General features: G+C 38.6%; 1 protein-coding gene across 1 annotated transcript; it reads right to left on the reverse strand.

Moving 5' to 3' along the window:
- Positions 1–1,976: 1,976 nt before the first annotated feature.
- Positions 1,977–15,299, reverse strand: LOC138706643 (collagen alpha-1(VII) chain-like). Its single transcript, XM_069836189.1, has 2 exons — positions 15,223–15,299; positions 1,977–10,033 (listed from the first exon to the last, which is right to left on the reverse strand). Exons 1-2 carry the CDS (start codon positions 15,235–15,237, stop codon positions 2,177–2,179), a joined length of 7,872 nt encoding a protein of 2,623 aa, XP_069692290.1. The 5' UTR covers positions 15,238–15,299; the 3' UTR covers positions 1,977–2,176.
- Positions 15,300–21,739: the final 6,440 nt, after the last annotated feature.

Here is a 21,739-nt window from a genome sequence, read left to right on the forward strand (position 1 = left end):
ATAGTCATCCCGGTTCACTTACTGTACAGCCTCGTTTAGAATTCCTAACTTCACCTTAACACTCTTCCAATGATCATTGTCTTCGTCTTGTTTCCATTAATTTTAAGGGAAGTAAATTATCAATAGGGTTTCTTTAAATATATCTAAATCAACCTTAGTTCCTTTTTCGTTAACAACTGCCATTGTTCAAAATTTAAAAATTATAAATGAATATAGACTAATAATACACAGTGAAAATTGTTTAGATCCCAGAAGCCACATATGTGAAATATCTGGGTATAATTATTGATCAAAATTTAAAATGGATTCATCACATTACTTATCTTTGTAAGAGGCTTCGTAAAACAATTTATAAATTCGTTAATCTTCGATATTATTTACCCAAATGTTTATTTGGCCATTTTTCAGTCTATCATTCAATATGGTATTATTGTTTAGGGTGGAAGTACAAAAATTAATCTTAGTGTGGCGTAGTGGATAAAGCATCAGCACGTAGAGCTGAAAACCCGGGTTCAAATCCCGGCGCCGGAGAGAATTTTTCTCCGTTCCATTGCTCTTTCATCATAATCTTAGTCCGTTAAATTTACTACAAAAACAAATAATTAAAATTTGTTTGAAGAAACGTTTTGATTATCAAACTAAATTAATTTATTCTGAATGTAATGTATTTAATATTGAACAAATTTATAAATATACTCTGTTAAAATTTTATCATAAAAATCGTAATAGGTTTATATTACAGGCACATAATCATGACACAAGACGAAATAATTTTTTTTTTAATTTAATTTTTTTTATTGGGTTATTTTACGACGCTGTATCAACATCTCAGGTTATTTAGCGTCTGAATGAAATGAAGGTGATAATGCCGGTGAAATGAGTCCGGGGTCCAGCACCGAAAGTTACCCAGCATTTGCTCGTATTGGGTTGAGGGAAAACCCCGGAAAAAACCTCAACCAGGTAACTTTCCCCGACCGGGATTCGAACCCGGGCCACCTGGTTTCGCGGCCAGACGCGCTGACCGTTACTCCACAGGTGTGGACAAGACGAAATAATAATTCAACATTAGTAGAACCTAAATGTCTCACATTTGCTGATCTAAAGCATAGCATTAATTTTGGCCCTCGTTTGTTTGTATAATTCTTTAGCTAAATTACACCCAGAACTTCTAACATGTAACCCACTAAAATATAACAAGAAAATTAGAAACGTGTTAATATCTTCAATTTGATTAAATAAATGTATAGCCTATGTGTATGAATTAATCAGCCTATATTATATTTGTATTCTATAATTTTGGAATTTATATATATCTTTTTTATAAATTGTCATACTTTATTCACGTACGTTATTATTCTTCTCTATGTTAATATTATATTATATAAATTCATTGCCGCTGTCATTTTAATTTTTATTTCCTATTTTATTTTATTTCATTTTCTATATTCCTCTTATATTAATATAGGCCTATTATATTATATAATTTCACTGTAGCTGTAGTTATAATTTCAGTTCCTATTTTATTTTACTTTGTATATTCTCTTTTATGCTTATTAATAATATATCTGAACTGCGACCGAACATGAGCGCTGCTCATTCGGTCCTCAAATTTTGTTAATATTACTGTATCTCCTTTTTTATATTGACTGTATTATTTTATTTGCATCTCTATAGTTGTAATTATATAAAAAAATATTTGCATGATATAGAACTGAATTTTAAAAAGGGGGAAACAAAAAATGACAATATGTGTCTAACGCTCATGACGATGTTCTGAGTTACATGGCCTAATAAGAGTAGAAAATTTTGAAAAAAAAAAAAAGCAGAAAAAGCAGCTCACATCAAGAAGAGACATATTATGCATTACACACCTCATATTAATTTTTAATGTTTGTAATATGCCATAAGATGAGAGCACATGCGATGAATGAAGGCGCCAATTTAAATATATTAAAATTAAATTACAACAATTTATAAGGTGACGGTATTTGTTTATTGTTATTTTCTTCAAAAATATACATGTGATATATTATTACAAGTATTTAAAACCACGAACCATAAACAAATAAAAGTACATGAGACATACATTCACAACAAAGGAGATTACACCGAGATGTATTCTCTGTCTCATGAACTTCATTACAAGGGAAAGCAGTCGCAATGTTAATCAACCTTATCATTCTAACACATCTCCGCCGTCGGAAGATCCGAATCCTCCAGACAATCCTCCGCCACCGCCTCCAAATGACGATCCTCCGTCGTTGCCACCATTTCCTCCAGAGGAACCGCCACCGCCGCCACCTGAAGAGCCGCCTCCATTACCGTCACCGAAACCACCGTCGCCATCTCCTAAGGAACCTCCGCCATTTCCACCGGTACCACCAGCATCACCACCTCCGCTACCACCAGAATCACCACCTCCGTTTCCACCGCTACCTCCAGGATAACCTCCTCCGTTTCCACCATTACCACCAGAACCAACACCTCCGCTTCCACCGCTACCTCCTGGATAACCTCCTCCATTTCCAACATCACCTCCGTTTCCACCATCACCTCCAGGATAACCACCTCCGTTTCCGCCGCTACTTCCAGGATAACCATCTCCGTTTCCACCGTTATCTCCGTTGCCGCCTCCTGGGGAACCACCACTATTTCCACCGTCACCTCCCGGGTATCCATCGCCATTTCCACCATATCTAGGAGATCCACCATTTCCATTACCATCGTCTCCTGCGGGATAACCGCCGTCATTTCCTCCTGAGGGACCTTCCGGACTTCGTGCTATTTTTGCTGGTGGAAACCTTCTCACAAATTCATCTGGGCTAATGTTTTCCAAACCTGGTATTCCATATAATATTGGCTTTCCGTCCTTTCCAACTGGCAGGGATTTTCCATTCCAAGTGAAACGATATTTTGGACGAGTATCTTCTCCCGGTTTGGCCTTCCTTCTTCGGATAACATATTTAACCTTGATTTCTTCTTGTGGAGGTTGTGTTACATATTCTATTACTTCCTCAGGCTCTTCGTCATTGTCATTCTCATCGTCATCATTGTCATCGTCATCATAATCATCGTCATCGTCATCATCATCATAATCATCATCCTCTGGTTCTTCTTCTGGATGGTTCTTTTCGCGCTGTAAGAAACGAATTATTATGTTAAAAATGTCATCATCAGGAGATTGATTCTCTTCAGGGTTCGATGGATTAGGCTGACGTCTCGGCTTATTTTTCAAAATATTTCTTATATATTTCAAGACATATTCTACATCTTCATAATCAGGATCATTTGGATTTTCTTTTTCAGGTTGTCCTTCAGATTCTTCAGGCTGTCCAGGACGTTTTGGTTTCCTAGATCTCTTAGGAAGAAGCTGAATTAAATATTCAAGAAGGTCGTTTGGTGTTTCATCTTGAGGAGCACCTGGTTGTCTAGGACTACCAGGTTTGCCTTCTCCTGGTTTCACACTCTTCGGACGCCTGCGTCTCAGATATGGTCTGAGAGAGTCTATCAAATCTTCAGGAGTGGGCTCCTCATTCTCCGGCTCTCCATTGGGTTCACCAGGTTGGCCTCTGGGTTTCCTACGTTGTCCTGGTTGCTGAGGTTGTCCCAAAGGTTCTTCTCCATTTCCATTAGGACCTTCTTCTGGATTTCTAGGCACCTGTTTACTTCCTGGTCTCCTTGGTTTGCCAAACAAATCTAGAAGTTTCAACAACTCATCTGGTCTTCTATGTTTATGAGGACGACGATGGACTCTACGTGGTTTGACACGTTTTCCATCGGGGCCTACTTGCTCTGGTTCTTCATATTCCGGTTCTTCTTCCCCATTAGGTCCCTTCTTTCCAGGCTTATGATGTCTCGTACGAGGATGTCCCTTGGGTGGACGACGATGACCTCTATGTGGTTTAATAGGCTTACCGTCAGGACCTAGTTCTTCAGGTTCTTCGTCGGAAGGTAGATCTTGGCCATTAGGTGCTCTCTTTCCTGGTCTATGGTGTTTTCTGTGGTGTTTCTTATGTGGACGACGATGTTTATTGTGTGGTCTTCCTGGTTTACCTAATTCTTCAGGCTCTTCATCAACAGGTATTTGTTCTCCATTAGGTCCTTTACGTGTCTTTGGATGAATCCTTCTACGTTTACCATCAGGACCTATCTCATATTGCGGGCGGCGCCCTTTACGATGAGGACGATGTTTCTTGTGTCTGCGAGTACGCAAAGGCTTACCGTCGGGTCCCAATTGTCCAGGGATTTCTCGGCCTCTGTGCCTTGGTTTAATATGTTTAGGGACACGTTTGTTATTCGTTCCAGGTTCCAATGGATTACCAGAAACCACTTCATCTGTAGGCAACTCTTCGTCCTCTGGATACTCAGGGCGGGCATTTCGTCCGTGCGGACCTGCACGTCCTATTGGACGTGTCCTTCTATTAGGTTTCTTATGTCCCGGCTTTACTATTAATTCAATATGTTCCGGTCTTTGATCTTTATGTCTTGGTTTCTCAGGACTTTCAGGATACAATTCACCATTTTGTCCTGCTTTATTCGGTTCTTCAGGATATTCTTCTCCATTCGGTCCTCTTCGCTTAGGTCGTGGTTTACCATCAGGTCCTACTTCATTCGCTTCTTCAGGATATTCCTCACCTTTCGGTCCTCTTCGCCTAGGACGCGGTTTACCATCTGGTCCTACTTCATTTGGTTCTTCTGGATATTCCTTTCCATGTGGACCTCTTCGTTTAGGTCGACGTTTACCATCAGGCCCCACTTCAGTAGGTTGCTCAGGATATTCTTCTCCATTTGGTCCTTTTCGCCTAGGTCGTGGTTTACCATCTGGTCCTAATTCATTCGGTTCTCCTGGATATTCCTCACCATTTGGTCCTCTTCGTCTAGGTCCACGTTTACCATCAGGCCCTACTTCAGTTGGTTCCTCAGGATATTCTTCTCCATTAGGTCCTCTTGGCCTACGTCGTGGTTTACCATCAGGCCCCACTTCAGTTGGTTCCTCAGGATATTCCTCACCATTCGGTCCTCTTCGTCTAGGCCGTGGTTTACCATCAGGTCCAAATTCATTCGGTTCTTCTGGGTATTCCTCACCATTCGGTCCTCTTCGCCTAGGTCGTGGTTTACCATCTGGTCCTACTTCATTCGGTTCTTCTGGATATTCCTTACCATTAGGTCCTCTTCGTCTAGGTCGACGTTTACCATCAGGCCCTACTTCAATTGGTTCCTCAGGATATTCCTCTCCATTCGGTCCTCTTCGTCTAGGTCGTGGCTTACCATCTGGTCCTACTTCATTCGGCTCTTCTGGATATTTCTTACCATGTGGTCCTCTTCGTCTAGGTCGACGTTTACCATCAGGCCCTACTTCATTTGATTCCTCAGGGTATTCCTCTCCATTCGGTCCTCTTCGTCTAGGTCGTGGTTTACCATCTGGTCCCAATTCAGTTGGTTCTTCTGGATATTCCTCACCATTTGGTCCTCTTCGTCTTGGTCGTGGCATACCATCAGGTCCTACTGCATTCGGTTCTTCAGGATATTCCTCACCATTCGGTCCTCTTCGCCTCGGTCGTGGCTTACCATCAGGTCCTACTTCATTCGGTTCTTCAGGGTATTCCTCACCATTCGGTCCTCTTCGCCTAGGTCGTGGTTTACCATCTGGTCCTATTTCATTCGGTTCTTCTGGATATTCCTTAGAATGCGGTCCTCTTCGTTTAGGTCGAAGTTTACCATCTGGCCCTACTTCAGTTGGTTCCTCAGGATATTTTTCTCCATTTGGTCCTCTTCGCCTAGGCCGTGGTTTACCATCAGGTCCTACTTCATTCGGTTCTTCTGGATATTCTTCACCATTCGGTCCTCTTCGCTTAGGTCGAGGCCTACCATCAGGTCCTACTTCATTCGGTTCTTCTGGATATTCTTCACGATTCGGCCCTCTTTGCCTAGGTCGTGGCTTACCATCAGGTCCTACTTCATTTGGTCCTTCAGGATATTCCTCACCATTCGGTCTTCTTCGTCTAGGTCGTGGTTTACCATCTGGTCCCAATTCAATTGGTTCTTCTGGATATTCCTTACCATTTGGTCCTCTTCGTCTTGGTCGTGGCTTACCATCAGGTCCTACTGCATTCGGTTCTTCAGGATATTCCTCACCATTCGGTCCTCTTCGCCTTGGTCGTGGTTTACCATCAGGACCTACTGTATTCGGTTCTTCTGGATATTCCTCACCATTTGGTCCCCTACGTCTAGGTATTGGCTTTCCATCTGGTCCTACTTCATTCGGTTGTTCGGGATATTCCTCACCATTTGGTCCTCTTCGTCGAGGTCTTGGCCTTCCATCAGGTCCTACTTCAGTCGGTCCTTCGGGATATTCCTCACCATTTGGTCCCATACGTCTAGGTCGTGGCTTTCCATCAGGTCCTACTTCATTCGGTCCTTCAGGGTATTCCTCACCATTCGGTCCTCTTCGTTTAGGTCGTGGTTTACCATCTGGTCCTACTTCATTCGGTCCTTTTGGATATTCCTCACCATTCGGTCCTCTTCGCCTAGGTCGTGGCTTACCATCAGGTCCTACTCCATTCGGTTCTTCAGGATATTCCTCACCATTCGGACCTCTTCGCTTAGGTCGTGGTTTACCATCAGGTCCTACTTCTTTCGATCCTGCAGGATATTCCTCGCCATTCGGTCCTCTTCGCCTAGGTCGTGGCTTACCATCAGGTCCTACTTCATTCGGTTCTTCAGGGTATTCCTCACCATTCGGTCCTCTTCGCCTAGGTTGTGGTTTACCATCTGGTCCTATTTCATTCGGTTCTTCTGGATATTCCTTAGAATGCGGTCCTCTTCGCTTAGGTCGACGTTTACCATCTGGCCCTACTTCCGTTGGTTCCTCAGGATATGTCTCTCCATTTGGTCCTCTTCGCTTAGGTCGAGGCCTACCATCTGGTCCTACTTCAGTCGGTCCTTCAGGATATTCCTCACCATTTGGTCCCCTACGTCTAGGTCGTGGCTTTCCATCAGGTCCTACTTCATTCGGTCCTTCAGGGTATTCCTCACCATTCGGTCCTCTTCGTTTAGGTCGTGGTTTACCATCTGGTCCTACTTCATTCGGACCTTCAGGATATTCCTCACCATTCGGTCCTCTTCGCCTAGGTCGTGGCTTACCATCAGGTCCTACTCCATTCGGTTCTTCAGGATATTCCTCACCATTCGGACCTCTTCGCTTAGGTCGTGGTTTACCATCAGGTCCTACTTCATTCGGTTCTTCTGGATATTCTTCACCATTCGGTCCTCTTCGCTTAGGTCGAGGCCTACCATCAGGTCCTACTTCATTCGGTTCTTCTGGATATTCTTCACGATTCGGCCCTCTTTGCCTAGGTCGTGGCTTACCATCAGGTCCTACTTCATTTGGTCCTTCAGGATATTCCTCACCATTCGGTCTTCTTCGTCTAGGTCGTGGTTTACCATCTGGTCCCAATTCAATTGGTTCTTCTGGATATTCCTTACCATTTGGTCCTCTTCGTCTTGGTCGTGGCTTTCCATCAGGTCCTACTTCATTCGGTTCTTCAGGGTATTCCTCACCATTCGGTCCTCTTCGTCTTGGTCGTGGCTTACCATCAGGTCCTACTGCATTCGGTTCTTCAGGATATTCCTCACCATTCGGTCCTCTTCGCCTTGGTCGTGGTTTACCATCAGGACCTACTGTATTCGGTTCTTCTGGAATTTCCTCACCATTTGGTCCCCTACGTCTAGGTCTTGGCTTTCCATCTGGTCCTACTTCATTCGGTTCTTCGGGATATTCCTCACCATTTGGTCCTCTTCGTCGAGGTCTGGGCCTTCCATCAGGTCCTACTTCAGTCGGTCCTTCAGGATATATCTCACCATTTGGTCCCCTACGTCTAGGTCGTGGCTTTCCATCAGGTCCTACTTCATTCGGTCCTTCAGGATATTCCTCACCATTGGGGCCTCTACGTCTGGGTCTTAGCTTTCCGTCAGGTCCAACTTCATTTGGTCCTTCAGGATATTCCTCACCATTCGGTCCTCTTCCTCTAGGTCGTAGCTTACCATCAGGTCCTACTTCATTCGGTTCTTCGGGATATTCCTCACCATTTGGTCCTCTTCGCCTAGGTCGTGGCTTTCCATCAGGTCCCAATTCATTCGGTCCTTCAGGATATTCCTCACCATTTGGTCCTCTTCGTCGAGGATTTGGCCTTCCATCAGGTCCTACTTCAGTCGGTCCTTCAGGATATATCTCACCATTTGGTCCCCTACGTGTAGGTCGTGGCTTTCCATCAGGTCCTACTTCATTCGGTCCTTGAGGATATTCCTCACCATTGGGGCCTCTACGTCTGGGTATTGGCTTTCCGTCAGGTCCAACTTCATTCGGTTCTTCAGGATATTCCTCACCATTCGGTCCTCTTCGTCTAGGTCTAGGTCTACCATCAGGTCCTACTTCATTTGTTCCCTCAGGATATTCCTCACCATTAGGTCCTCTTCGTTTTGGCTTAGGTTTACCGTCTGGTCCAATCTCTTCCGGAACTGGTTTTCCATTTGGTCCTTCTTCCGGATAGTCGTCATAGTATTCCGGTTCTTCACCAGGCTTTTTAGGTATTGGTTTACCATCAGGACCTACAGCTTCTGGTTCAGGTACATCAACGTATTCCACTATTTGTTTTGGAACTTTCTGCCCTGGTAACAACACCTTCTTGACTCTCTTAACTCTGTGATGTGGTCTTCTTCGCCTTCGTCGTGGATGTCTTGGTTTACCTCTTGGACCTGTTCCTCCAGGTTGTGGCTTTCCACCATGTCCTCCTTCAGGTTCTGGTATGTCCACGTATTCTACTACCTCTTTAGGGACCTTCTGTCCGGGCAAATATATTTTCCTTACTCTCCTGACTCTGCGATGTGGACGTTTGTTCCTTCGTGTAGGATGTTTGGGTTTCCCGTCTGGTCCAATTTCTAGGGGCAGTGGTTTTCCGTCTGGACCCAGCTCTTCAGGGACCTGAGGTGTACCCTCACCAGGTTGGAGAGGTGATCCTCCTGGACCTTGTTCTTCTGGTTCAGGAACGTCTACGTACTGTACAATCTCTTTTGGTACTTTCTGCCCTGGTAGATATATCTTCCTGACTCTCTTAACGCGCCTATGTCGTTTCGGCTTGTGCTTTGCAAGATCTTCTTCAGATACCCATTTGCTTATTTTTCGTTTGCCACCTGGAGCTGTTGGATCGTCTATCTCATATTCCACGAGCTTCTGTTTACGTATATATGTCTTTCCCTTTCGGTGTAATGTAATTTTGCGCCACTCTTCTTTTCTGACACCGCTAGTTCCTTCCAGGGACACAGGGTTTCCATTTTCGTCGAGTTCAACCCATTTCCTGATGTGCTTCTTGTGCTTGTGGCCGCGACTGTCAGGCACGTCGACGACGTAATCAACATATTTTCCTCTTCTGCCGTTTCCTGGTTTTTCTTCGGGATTTGCGCCCCATCCGAATGCACCATTGTCGAAACCTGGGAAAGATACTCCTACTTTGCCACCTACATTGGTGTTCACACCGGGGATTGCAACGTCACCTCCTAATCCACCATTGCCTCTACCTGCGTCAACACCTCCGCCTCCTCCGCCACGACCTCCGCCGCCTCCACCACCTCCGCCACGACCTCCGCCTCCTCCGCCACGACCTCCGCCACCTCCGCCACCACCGAAATTAAGTCCAATACCAAAGCCAGGAATACCAATGTTGAATCCTAAATTGCCACCTCCGCCAGCTCTCCCTGCGCCTGCTCCCCCACCAGCGCCGCCTCCGCCACCGCCTCCGTCGCCCCCTCCGTCTCCGCCTCCTCCTGCTCCTTCTCCTGCTCCTGCTCCTCCTCCTGCACCTCCGCCATATCCAAAGAATCTATTACCACTTCCACCACTAGATCCGTATCCTCCTCCTCCGGAGCCATAACCGCCTCCGCCTTTCCCCCCTCCAAATCCGCCGAATGACAGACCGAAATGGGGATTGGATACGGCTTCTTGGTAGAGGATACAAGTTGTGACAAGCAACAAACCAATCTGCAAAGACAGTTATTACATAATGTTGTAAACAATCGTGATAATTGATTCTTATAAATAACACCTTTCTGCATAGATTTTGTTGTTTTGAAATAAATGAGCGTTTCTGAATCACGATTTCACACTGATTTCAAAAATGAAAATCCGCTTCCGCGTACCACGTCAGAATTTTTTACAATTCAAAATTTTATGTTTTCAATATTTTTCGTAATATAGTAATATTACAGTGTGCTTGTCGTTTGTTAAAAAGTCACGACAGCTTATAATTTAAAATTTATTACTTAAAATGTGACATGATATATTTTATTATGTTTGTATTTGATATTTATTAAAATTTACTGACTATATCCGCCCTTGGGGGATGTACAAAATTGTATCCTCCCCCTTAAAATGAACCGAGGTTAAGACATCCGTTGTTTATTCTTGGAGATTTTTATCTGTCTGCACCCAACGTTATCTATAAACATGAAGTTGAAATGTTTAGTGTCTCAGATCATAAAAAATTATGAAGAAAATATTTACTCTCAGAGATTGCTATTAAAACTAACAATGAATTAGAGAAATGACATAGAGTCCCTGTATATATATTTAGATTCTTCTCAGAAAGGTCTTAAAGGTGTCTTGCTTCATAATGGAAACATTGCGGACTATTGCTGGATGTTAAAAAGGGACTGCTCTGAACAACATGCGAGGAGGTCAAAGAGGAGAAAATTTGAAGTGCAATATTGAGGTAAGGTTATGAAAGTGTTTATAATTATTAATTAATATTAATTATTGATTAATTAGTGGCAAATAGCAAATTATGGCCTAGTTTTTCTCACAAAATTCTTGTTGAAAATAATTTTTATGACTTTTCACAAAGCAATAATTTCATTTCTAGTCATTCATGAATTCTCTGAAAACCTGACGTGATGGGGAAAAATGGAGATTATTTTCGAATTCAGCACAAAAAATCCGTTTAGAATCGCCGATCATATTGAAAACAACAGAAAATAAGTTTTGAAATGCAGAACGGTGTAATCAGTCTATTGCTTCAAAAAAAGTTAGACCTCATTTTATGTGCTAGTTGAAAGTTGATATACGCCCATGCCCATGACATTAACTGAGTTTATTATGTCTACTATAATATTGCGCGAATCTGAGAAGTAAAATCTTATTTTCAATTTGACTAACGCCCTTTTTCATTAATCTATAGAAATTCTTTTCTTCACACTTTTTCTTCTGGGAGTTATGCAGCATTGAATACCGTGACTGGCTGAATAAATTGTTTTTCTCTTTCAAAATGCATTATCGTAAATTTTCCATTAAGTGTATAAAAATCTCATTTCTGAATTCTCATTGCAACTTATCAAAATTGATGCTTATATAGTACATTATGCAACGAGCCTATAATGATAGTAATTAAGACGCAAGAGGTTTCATACGAGCGTCTTAATTACCATTATAGGCAAATTTCATACGACTTTTTATGCTCGACCATATTTCTAACTTGAAATTATTCAGAATTATTCATTTTATTTGTATCTGACTCAAGATCGGAAGTGACCTTATGCATACCTCGTGTGAGATGTGCGCAGACGCGAAAGTACTGATTTTTTTTTCCGAGGAACAATAATGTCATTGACCTTGATGTAGAGAATAACATGAACTAATTTTGGTATAGCCTGGAAATTGATTTAGAATTGAAAAACGAGATGACAAATTGAATTTAGTTGAATATTTTTTAAAATTAACGCTAATTATTATAGTAACAGAACATAACCTTCTGCGACAGTATTGGATTTCCAGCCTCCGTGACGTTTCCCTCGTTATCTTTCGATTGCATATCCGAGAATAATCGAAAACCTGAACTTTAATGAATAGGTGTACTTTAATGACATGCATTAAAGGACTGCTACCAGGTGTATAATTACTACATTTCGGCATGGTCGAGCATAAAATTTGTTAATGTACAACGCCAACTTTGCATTTCTTATTACGTTTATTTTTATATTTGAATTTATTTGTATGGCAAGAATTTATGTACCGTATATCACTTGATTTAGTTTAAAATGATTTATATATATATATATATATATAAATGGAGCAATGAAGTCTTCACTCATACCATTGATGTTATTATGGAGGAGAATAATAAAAATATGTAAATGTTATGTTTTATGTAACGACGCTCGTAACTGCCGAGGTGTGCCGGAATTTTGTCCCGCAGGAGTTCTTTTACACGCCAGTAAATCTACTGACATGAGCCTGTCGCATTTAAGCACACTGCGCCGATCAGGCCGACTAAAAATTTGCATTAATAAAAAAATGGATTATCATACAGGCCTCATATACAAGGAATTTAATGTACTGAATGTTAAACAAATATATATATATATATATATATATATATATATATATATATATATATATATATATTTATATATCACTTATTAAAATACTACCATAAAAATAATGACTATTATTACCATGATTACAGTAAAACAAGACACAATATATATAATGTCCTTTGTTTGAACCCAAATGCAATTCTAAAGCAGGACTCATGGCTCAAATTTCGGCCAGAAATTGTATAATAAGTCCATTAAAAGCATTCAAAATTAGCATCTTCCAATAAAAAGACTTCAACTGATTTTAAATACTGATTAGTGTTCTAATAAATTTTGGTATTTTTTTTTTTCATTTTCATTTTTTTTTTTTTCATTTTTTAAATTTTTTATATTCTGTGTTAAATTAAATGTTGAAAAAATAAAAAACTATGTTATGAATCTTTCAAAATTCAATAAATAAAATGGAACTAAAAAAATCATTTGTGTATATAATATATTACTTCATTATATTATTACATAATATTTTGTATTTAATTTACAATTGTCTTATTTAATACTTTTTCATTTCATTTTACTATTGTTTAAAGGGGCCATTGCTCCATATACTTTCTAGTTAATCTACTCTTTTGTGTATTATCTGAATTTTTTAGTTGGTTATTTTACGACGCTGTATCAACTACGAGGTTATTTAGCGTCGATGAGATTGGTGATAGCGAGATGGTATTTGGCGAGATGATTCGCCATAGATTACCTGGCATTCACCTTACGGTTGGGAAAAACCTCGGGAAAAAACCAACCAGGTAATCAGCCCAAGCGGGGATCGAACCCGCGCCCGACCGGCAGGCAAGTGCCTTAACCGACTGATCCACGCCGGTGGCCTCATCTGATATAATTTCATCGTATTTCATGTATTATTATTTTGGCATTTTTCACTTTACTTTTGCTTACTTATATTTGATTAATTAAATTAAACAATTAAATAAATATTTTAGTGTAGGTTTAAGCGTGCAATATTAGTTTTTAATTATTTAATGTAAAGTATACTCCCGCCACAAGCTTTTGCTTTATCGGGAGTGCTAACCAAAAGTGTACTATTATTATCTTTCAAATAAAAATTATTATTATTTTAATATATATTATTTTCTTTACAATAATGTGTCTCCATCTCTCCTTTTCTCTCGTAGATGATACTGTTACGTCGCAGCGCTTCGCTATTGGTTCTCGCCATATGTACATTTAAAGCGGACTGTGATAATATGTATGACGTTTTACGAAAAGTAACCTGTTATACTATTCCTTAGTATAAATATTTTGATAATTGGAAATTCGATTGTCTAACAAAAATATGGAACTGCAATGCAAAGCATGCCTTTCTATTTTGCTATTGAATCTCAAAAGCGTTACTGGTAAGATCGTAAGGAGCAGAATTTTTGTACACTACTGATAAATACTTAGATGCTTCCTTGTTCATAAGCAAATATTTATTGTTCATATTTTAACTACCATATAAAGTATCGTAAGTTTATTTTAAAGTTTATTTCCATTAAAGCTATGAATTAGTATTACTATTATTACCAATCATTTACTCTGTATAAACTATGAATACGTAATCTTTACTAATAATAAATCTGTAGCCGAAATTTTTCTGGTAATTTTCGATTTTCCAAAAATAATTGGTCTTAACATGTATAATTAACCATCCTGAAACCGAAAATCCCTTTTTTGAAATTTTTGTTTGTATGTCTGTCTGGATGTTTGTTACCTTTTCACGCGATAATAGCTGAACCGATTTATATGAAAATTGGAATATAAATTAAGTTCGTTGTAACTTAGAATTTAGCCTATATGACACTCAAAATATTTTATTTAAAAGGGGGGTTATAAGAGGGCTTGAGTTAGATAAATCGAAATATCTCCCTTATTATTAATTTCCATGAAAAATATTACATAACGAAAGTTTCTTTAAAAATAATTCCCCATTAGTTTTATCCATGCAAAATTTTGATAGGACTGATATTTAATGAGATAAATGAGCTTAAAAATTACAATAACAACGCCATCTAAGGCGGTGTAATTAAATAAAAAAACAAATGACTTCGTCTATAAGGGGCCTTGGACAACAACAATCGAAAGCTATGAAACATAGCCTACAGACAATGTTTCTGTGTTTGTATGAAGTAATATCGGAAGCTAAATTAACCGATTTGTATAATTAATTATTAATTCATCATTGGAAAGTGTAGTTTCTCTAGATGGACATAATGCTATAATGTTATTACAGTAACTTCTGAGTGAATCGAGGACAGGTAAGATTAAAATAGCTTCCTATGCTTAGAAAACTTGATAGGCATTCGTTTCCTGTATTTCCTAAAATAATTTTTATGACCAAATGAGCGGTCTCTGGATCAAAATGATAGCATTTTAATTTTTTTAACACAATTTAAATTAAGTAACATAATAAACGATTTATCTTTCTATCAAACACAAATGTTCCCTGGATCAAATGTCCTATTTTAATTATGAAATTACTTTATATTTATTTCTAACGGGTGCAGCGAAGCTCACGGGTATGGCTAGTTTAAGATATTTGAGAGCTTTGTATTATTACATAATGGATTTTGCATGGATATCTTTGAAAATTTAAGTAATACAAGACTCATTCATTAAAACTTATTTTTGAACTTATCTACTTAGAACAGCGTAATTATAAATTTCTTAAAACGTTAATATATAAACTGGTTTCAATATGGAATTTGTATTCTCGACTTCCCAAATAAAATATCTACTTTACATAATTTCCTGTTAGCTGGTATTCAAGAACATGATTATTGGAAATAGAAACTTCAAACATTCACTTACATTTAATGTCCCCATGGTGACTGCTGCAGCTGTAGAGGGCCAAAGCACCTCTAGTCTTCACTGAGGAAGAACCGCTGGTTGATGAGGACTACTGGAAGACAGTTTGGCTTTTTATACGGAAACCTCTCGCCATGCTTGTTACGTACGTCGAGAGAGGTCGCTGAGAATGTTCACAACTTGACCTCAAGTAATACGAAAGTGTAACTGTGATAGACAATAACCATTTAAAACAGCAATTTGGAGCGAATCCATATCCTAAAAAGTAGGAGTTCATTTGGTACACTTAGTAGAGCTTTTTGAACGAAGCATTTATGTAGATCTCGAAAGAAATGTATGATTGTAATTTTGATATCTTCAATTCATGTATTATGAAAATACTACAGATTTTACAGCTGTTTTTGCTCCCTGTATTTTAAGCATTATACGCTGCAAAGTAATAAATAATGAAATTATAAAGCTGATTGTTGTTATCGTGACGACAGGACAATAGGCCTATTATATTTGTAAATGTGGATTGTCGATCTTTATTCATATTACACCAATAGTATTAAAGCACGATTATTAGTAGTTTAAGCACCAAAATAAATTACTTTTATTTACTATTGTTAGTAAAGTTAGTCATACTTACTTACTTACTGGCTTTTAAGGAACCCGGAAGTTCATTGCCGCCCTCACATAAGCCCGCCATCGGTCCCTATCCTGAGCAAGATTAATCCATTACCTATCATCATATCCCACCTCCCTCAAATCCACTTTAATATTATCTTCCGAGGCTTATTTGAAGGATTCGTAACGAACTTTTTTTTTTACGGTGATGGGTTGTTAGCCCTTCGCCCAACCCCCAAGCTGGAGGACCACCCCTCATCGGCTGTCCGCGACTGCTTATTCAATATAAAAGTTATTCATTGTTTAAAATATTTAAATTTTACACACATTACATTACAAATAATTAGAAAATTGCAAATAAACAAGAAATATTGCTTTAAAATGACAAAAAAGCAATTATTAATAACAAACACCTTAAGAAGACCAAAGAGGGCAAATAATAATTTGCCCTATCACTTTGATTTACTCCAAATCATAGTTATATATATATATATATATATATATATATATATATATGCAAATAATGATTTACATCTACCAGTAAAAAAGGCATTTTGCCACACATCCGGACTCTAAATTTATTATATTATTTTATTATTTTATTACTATTTATTATTATTTTATTGTTATTATTACGATAATAATAATAATAATAATAATAATAATAATAAACTGTGACCCTACAATGTCCTCACGTCCACATTCTGGAGCAGATGTATACAATCATCCAACCAAGAGGTCCTTTGTGGTTAGCACGATGATCTCCCCAGCCGCTATAGCTGGGGTTTGTAACCGAATTTCGCTAGCCATCTTAGCTCCCCAAGTGCAACACGATGCTGAGTGCGCACCGGTCCCATACACTGTCCGAAATGTCATGAGAAAATGTCTTCTCCCGTGAGCACACGAACCAGCGTGCACTCCGTAACGCGAGTCCTAGGCAGGATGCCTTAGACCACGACGCCACGGCGCGGGACACAATTCACATAATATTATATACTTAGATTTTTCTCGTTATAAGATTTACGCCTCTCGCAAAAATTCAGCTTCTTCACTATGATCTTCATTCATTCATAACTTCCTGTACTAGGGAAGATATTTCACTACAAACTCAGCATTCTCCGGTCTCCGTGTCCGCATACGCTTCATACTTACTTACTTACTGGCTTTTAAGGAACCCGGAGTTTCAGTGCCGCCCTCACATAAGCCCGCCATTGGTCCCTATCCTGAGCAAAATTAATCCATTCTCTATCATCATATCCCACCTCCCTCAAATACATTTTAATATTATCTTCCCATCTACGTCTCGGTCTCTCCAAAAGTCTTTTTCTCCCAACTAACATTCTATATGTATTTCTGGATTCGCCCATACGGGCTACATGTCCTGCCCATCTCAAACGTCTGGATTTAATGTTCCTAATTATGTCAGGTGAAGAATACAATGCCTGCAGCTCTGTGTTGTGTAACTTTCTCCATTCTCCTGTAACTTCATCCCTCTTAGCCCCAAATATGTTCCTAAGCAACTTATTCTCAAACACCCTTAATCTCTGTTCCTCTCTTAAAGTGAGAGTCCAAGTTTCACAACCATAAAGATCAACCGGTAATATAACTGTTTTATAAATTCTAACTTTCAGATTTTTTAACAGCAGAATAGATGATAAAAGCTTCTCAGCCGAATAATAACAGGCATTTCCCATATTTATTCTGTGTTTCATTTCCTCCCGAGTATTATTTATATTTGTTACTGTTGTTCCAAGATATTTGAACTTCTCCACCTCTTCAAAAGATAAATTTCCAATTTTTATATTTCCATTTCGTATAATATTCTCGTCACGAGACATAATCATATACTTTGTCTTTTCGGGATTTACTTCCAAACCTCTCTCTTTACTTGCTTCCAGTAAAATTCCTGTGTTTTCCCTAATCGTTTGTGGATTTTCTCTTAACATATTCACGTCATCCGCATAGACATGCAGCTGATGTAACCCGTTCAATTCCAAACCCTCTCTGTTATCCTGGACTTTCCTAATGCCATACTCTAGAGCAAAGTTAAAAAGTAAAGGTGATAATGCATCTCCTTGCTTTAGCCCACAGCGAAATGGAAACGCATTTGGTAGAATCTGATCTATACGAACTCTGCTGTACGTTTCACTGAGACATGTAATAATAATAATAATAATAATAATAATAATAATAATAATAATAATAATAATAATAATAAACTGTGACCCTACAGTGCCCTAAGGTCCACATGCTGGAGCAGAGGTGTACAATCATCCAACCAGGAGGTCTTTTGTGGTTAGCACGATGATCTCCCCAGCCGCAAACAATTTCTCAACTGTAATATTTAATTTTCTTTATTCATTTGCTATTGTTACAACATTCATTAATTTAATGGTGTACCTACATCTCAATACTGAAGTTATTTCCTAATAACAGTATTATTATTTGATCAATATTGTATTTTTATTCATAATATGACATTGATTGTATCTTTAATAAATTACATGGTGTAAATTAATATCGTCGTTGTTCTTGCAATAACTCCTATGTGACATATTTATCGATTTTCAAATTTTTGCTCTATTAAGTAACTTAAATAGTGATACAGCAAATAATAAAATCTCCTGTATGTAATTAATGCTTTAAAAATGTCAAGCAATATTTCAGCGGTTCGCGCAATACCGGGCAGAACTCTAAGCACAACTCGCTTGAAACACTTGGACACGTGCTTGGACAATGCCCTAAAGGCGAGCTGCTGATCAATGCTAGACATCATCATGTATGACATGCTTTGGCGACATCGTTAAAAACTTTAAATTGGGAGATTCATGACGAGGTACATTGTGTATCATCAGATGGTTCTTTCAGACGGGCAGACATTATTGCTATCAACGGACACTTAAAACGGGCTCTTGTTCTTGACCCTACTATCCGTTTCGAAAAAAACCTAAATCAGGCCACCCAAGTTGATACTGAGAAGAAGTCTATATATGAACCTTGTCTGCCGTATCTTTCTCAAAAGTACAACGTCCCTCTTAAACAATGGTCTGTCATTGGTTTGCTGTTTGGCAGTAGAGGTTCAATCTCAAAATTCACATGGAATTATCTTAAGGAACTTCAGATTCCTTTTGATTATGTAATGTCTGTCCTTATAAATATTATCAAGGATTCTCTTCAAATATTACATCATCATCTCTATTTCAATTAATCAACTTATATTTGCCTTCAACAATTAACTTTCTTTTTTCTTTAATGTATCCATCACATTATGTTGTACATGTTTATTGTATTCAGGACCCTGGTGTTCACTCAAATTCTTTGAGCTGATGTCTATAATTTAGAAAATATATTTTTTTTCGAAAATGTAAGAATGCACAGTCTCCTATGTACGGCTGCCATAGGATGAATAAATGTTTTCTCTTCCTACTGAAAAATTTTATATTTTGCACATAGGAGTTATTGCAGGAACAACGACGATATTAATTTATAGCATTTAGAAATAAATGTCATAATAATTTTGTTCATAATTTAACCTTTTTATTTATTTTTTATATTTCATTATATTCTGATTCTATAAAACTATTTATTGTCTGTACTGCCCATTAGCATTTCTGTGAAGTTAAAAATGTTACAAACTTCTATGATGTGTAAACGTAAGCGTTCACTACATCGTATCGCACTCCTCGTACGAATCCCACACAACGGATATTTTAAGTGCAGTGCGTTCACTGTAACGGCTTCACCTCATCGCCTCATCGGATTCCCCTATCAGCTGTTTAAAACATGGCGTCGTACGATATTGACATTGCTGAAAACAGAGGAGTTGAGGTTAGGTCAATTAATTATGACTGTTAGCGAATAAAAATGTGTAATTGCTTCATGCGTCTTAATTGAAGAGGAAGAAACGAAAGAAATATTGGTTACATAATATATATGTAAGAAATGACTTGATTATTGTAAAGGGAACGCCTCAAATTATATGATTCTTCGCAATTTTCTACAAGCGAAATAAGATTTCCGTCTGCCATTTTGGCGCGACACTGAACATGGCACAACATAATAGTAACAGTTGACAATTAAAATTGATTTATTAAAGAAGGCCATGATCGCACGCATCGGAAAAGTTGCTCATCCGAGAAACGTGGACGGATTTGCCGAGAGGCGATGCGTGCGATACGATGTAGTGAACGCGGTTACATAACAATTACAGCAAAGATAGTATTTTTCCGATCCGTGCTATTTGTCCGATGAGTGCGATACGATGTAGTGAACGCTTACTTTAATACGACTTTCAGTAATGTACAATCATATACTTCGCTTAGTGTACAATACATACTGATGGAATAACGATCTATGTTGCCCGTCCGATAGTAAATTTATGAGCAGAATTACAATGTAAAATTTTTGGTCCTTCTACACAGTTAGCAGATTGTAACATAGACAGTTATTCGGCCCAACGCTTCAATTATAAATTCTCAGTCACATATTGGTAATAATACAGCAGATGGCCAATTCCTTATCATGTGATTCCTCACAGTTTTATGGAAAGTGGACCAGGAGGTCCTGCAATCTTAAACAACAGTTTCCGGAGCTTGCATCACGTACCCATGACACTGCCTTATCTCTAATTCAAAGAGCGGCAGCAACATGCAAGACCAGATCGCTACATATTTCATCGTCGGAAACCTCAGTGTCCCTCGTCCCATGAATGTTAAAACAAATCCAACTAATGCACTACACTTCTGCATCTTTCAATATTTATCATGCGACAGTCATACATACTGCTTTCTACTTGTTTGTTGGTAATATCATTAAAATGTGGCTTCCACATATTTATACAAAAAAAAAATCTGCACACCTCGAATGTAGATTTGAAGTAAATTGGGTTAACCAATACTGTGTCTTCGTGATCTTCCTTTCACATGTCATGTAGGATTAAGTCTAAAGACATAACCTTGAAAACACAAGCGTTCTTGTATTGTAACTGAAGATGTATTTTTCTTTAACAAGTGCCTGCATGTCCATTAACTTGTGGCATCGTTTTAACCTTACATGCAGACGATGCAAGTTTGAGATCCGGAGTTTTCATCATAAATTTTTTGACATGCGGAATTTTCGTCGCACATTACATTTGTGCGAGGTCGTGTGTATTTGCTTGGTTTCCGCACAAAACCAATCCGTGGAAAGTCTAAAATTCCACATTCAGTATTCACAACCTAACACACATAACAATTTCCCTCTTCTTACCGCTTAAGTGACATATCGATTTTACTGCTTTAGGCTTTTAACATATTATTTTTAGAGACGTTCAATATAGTAATAATTATAAACTGGAAACTTACCACTGCAATTTCACCTAAATTGCACTGTTAATTATTGTTTTTAAATATTTGCAAAAATTAAGTAAACTCTACAACTCCACTAAAGTTACTGCAATCGTGATGCAAGTAATATTAAGGAAGCCGTGAAAAAATCAACAAGATTCCAGACTCGTTACATAACCTTACCGTTTGTTTTAAGCTCGCATTTATAGACGGGGGGGGGAAGAAAGACGCATATCACGGCCTGCTGGAGTATAGTAAACACAGAAAACATTTTAAAGCAACAATGTTGAAGATAGTTATTTTTGTTATGCAAATTTGCAGTCATTGAACAGAAACCAAGATGGAGATTTCATTGCAACTAATTAGAAATTTCTCTTTCAGGTATGTAATAAACGAACTTCGCACAAAATAATGTACGATACATGAGCGGTATGTTTTCTTTCAATTCTCGGAAATTAAAAAAGCTCAACTATGCTTCGGTTTTTCAAACTTTTCCTCGAATATGAAAACTTCAACATACCGCTCTTGTAACGCATATTACTATTTTCTGTAACAAGTGCCTTCATGTCCATTAACTTGTGATATCG

This window comes from Periplaneta americana, chromosome 1 (assembly GCF_040183065.1).
Source record: "Periplaneta americana isolate PAMFEO1 chromosome 1, P.americana_PAMFEO1_priV1, whole genome shotgun sequence".
Classification (NCBI taxonomy): Eukaryota; Metazoa; Arthropoda; class Insecta; order Blattodea; family Blattidae; genus Periplaneta; species Periplaneta americana.